Source organism: Apaloderma vittatum, unplaced genomic scaffold (assembly GCF_000703405.1).
Source record: "Apaloderma vittatum isolate BGI_N311 unplaced genomic scaffold, ASM70340v1 scaffold33092, whole genome shotgun sequence".
In the NCBI taxonomy this organism is placed as follows: Eukaryota; Metazoa; Chordata; class Aves; order Trogoniformes; family Trogonidae; genus Apaloderma; species Apaloderma vittatum.
Genome location: NW_009702513.1, coordinates 6000 through 8301, shown reverse-complemented (window position 1 = coordinate 8301; position 2302 = coordinate 6000). Strand labels below are relative to the sequence as shown.

General features: G+C 53.0%; 1 protein-coding gene across 1 annotated transcript in view; it reads right to left on the bottom strand.

The window, feature by feature from the left end:
- Nucleotides 1–1183: 1183 nt before the first annotated feature.
- FDXR (ferredoxin reductase) overlaps nucleotides 1184–2302 on the bottom strand; it is a gene marked incomplete at its 5' end in the record, with an annotated part of 7114 nt that continues 5995 nt past the window's right edge. Inside the window, 3 exon segments of the mRNA XM_009864284.1 lie at nucleotides 1184–1314; nucleotides 2017–2194; nucleotides 2197–2286. Coding sequence (XP_009862586.1) covers nucleotides 1184–1314; nucleotides 2017–2194; nucleotides 2197–2286 — 399 coding nt within the window.

Genomic DNA, 2302 nt, shown 5'->3' with positions numbered 1-2302 from the left:
GGGAGAGGACTCAGCTGAGACAGAGGTTGACCGTAGACCTGAGATGAACCCCTGCTGGCTGCCCTGTCTCGATTTACCCTCTGCCTCCATCATGAAGCCTAATTTGTTTCTAACGCACAGCCACCAGCCACTGCCATTGTCACCATTCAGACAGGTCAGAGAGGAGCAGTTCAGACAGGTCAGAGCGGAGCGGCTGCAATCCAGCAGCACTGCCGAAGGCAGGGGAGGGGGCCACGCTGACCCAGCCCCCGCGCCACAGATAGAGAGGAGATTATGGCTCATGGCTTGTAATCTGACTTAAAACCTGACACCGTCACCATAGTCAATCTGGGCTAAGAGAAGCATTTAATAAGCTTCAAAACACACAGACCAAGAGGAAAAATCAACCCCAAACCCACCAAAACCCACCAGTGAATGAAGTGAAAAGGCTCAAGACATTGCTCGCATCAGTCAGTGCTGACAGGTACCAACGAACACAGGGTCCCTCGTGATCCGGAACAAGGCAATTACACGCTTGTTATCCCAGTCCACCCCACAAGCTAGAATCCAGGCTCCACCAGGCTTTAACCATGGGAGGCAGAAAGCAAATTAATGCTTTTTTCTGCCTGTTTAGAGCTCTCAACAAGCAGAGAGCCAATGGTCCCTCCCTGCACAAAAGGAGCTCCCTTGCCCCGGGACACTTCGCAGTAGATGCGGCGCTCGGCTGGCTGCTCCGAGATTAAGGCAGTCACAAAGAAGCCAGGCTTAAGCGGCAGGTCTAATTTGGCTTTCCTGGAAGGGTTTATTTAAAAAACAATTATTATTAAAAGAAACCCACTCAGGCACGAATGACAAGGCAATGACATTTGGCTCAAGGCTTAAAGGGAAGGCAGCAAGACACAAAGTTTCTCTGTGTGACTTGCCATGGGGAAAGTGCCCAGCCAGGGCTCCTGCACATCTGCCCTCACCTGCACCAGCCAACTCCTTAGTGCTTAAAGGACACAAGTGACAACAACCATCTCCAGGGCTGGCAGCCAGCTGCAGAGATGTGGGGCCTCAGATGTCTTGAGAGTTCACACCCAAGTGTCACACACTTCCACAAAACAGCCACCAGCCCCGGGCACAAGCCTTGCGCTCCCGGGCCCTGTCTGTAACCTGCTGGCATCACCAGCTGGACCAGCGTCACATTCCCATCGCTGCTGCTTTAGTGCCCAATCAGCTGCAGCATCTCCTGAAGATCCACAATCTTCTCCCGGGGTTTGCCAGCAGCTTTGCCTCTTGCCACTTCAGCGGCGTCGATCTTCTCCCAGTCCGAGAAGGAAACAGGACGGACCCCTGGGGTGATGGTGAGAGATGGGAGAGAGAAGTCAACCAAGTGAAAATGAGTTCAGACTCACCTGCCCGCTAGCAGGGACCTGATGTGCCACCAAACCCTGCCCATTTCCAGCATGGCGTCACACCTCAGCCTCACAAAGGAATAATAATTTCTAACACTGCGAGGAGAGGGATGGCAGGTTCCAGTCGACTCAGATAAGTCAGACCTTTGTGAGCTGTAACAACGGTGAGCACAGAATCACCTTGGGGGACAAAATGCTTCCAATTCACTGTTAAACCTCAGACAGTTAAAAGGCAGAACACACACACTTTAATTGAATGCCTTTAAACACAGCAACAGCAAATTACTCTCCCGGGCATTTTAATCTTCCTCCCAACTTGCCTAGAGGGATTGCTAGGAAAACCACTCCAGAGCAATAGCTCGCTGTCTAGGCAGCTGACAGTGACATTTTAACCAAGGTCCATGCTGCTTTTAATGGCCCTTCCCAGAAAGTGGTCATTAACTTAGCAACGACATCAAGTTTGAGGGAATTCAGATCCTGCTTTCCCTGTGCTTTGGAGCAATGAAACGGCAGCACGAGATGTTTCCTTGGTTCAGCCTCTGCTCCCAGAAAAGGGCTCGCAGAACTCACTGCCCCAGGACCCCCCGATCCAGGATCTTGGCTGCATCCCCCCTTCATGCTGGCTGCTACAGCCACTGACCTCGGCTGCGCAGGATGCTCTCCACAGCACCAAAGCCTTCTCTGGAGGTGGACGTGTCCAGCGCGCCCACCTGAAGATCCTCCAGCACTGACTGGGCAGTGTCAAAGCTGTCATTCATGGTGGTGATGATCACGCCCGTGGGTCCTCTCTTCACCCAGCCACTGCAGTACAGACCTGCACGGGCACACAGAGCACAAGGCTCAGGCCAGCACGTGCCCATGGACCCTGCTGGCTCCAAGTCTTTGCCCTGTCCCCGAGTGACAGATCCAGCTGTAGTCAGTGGAAT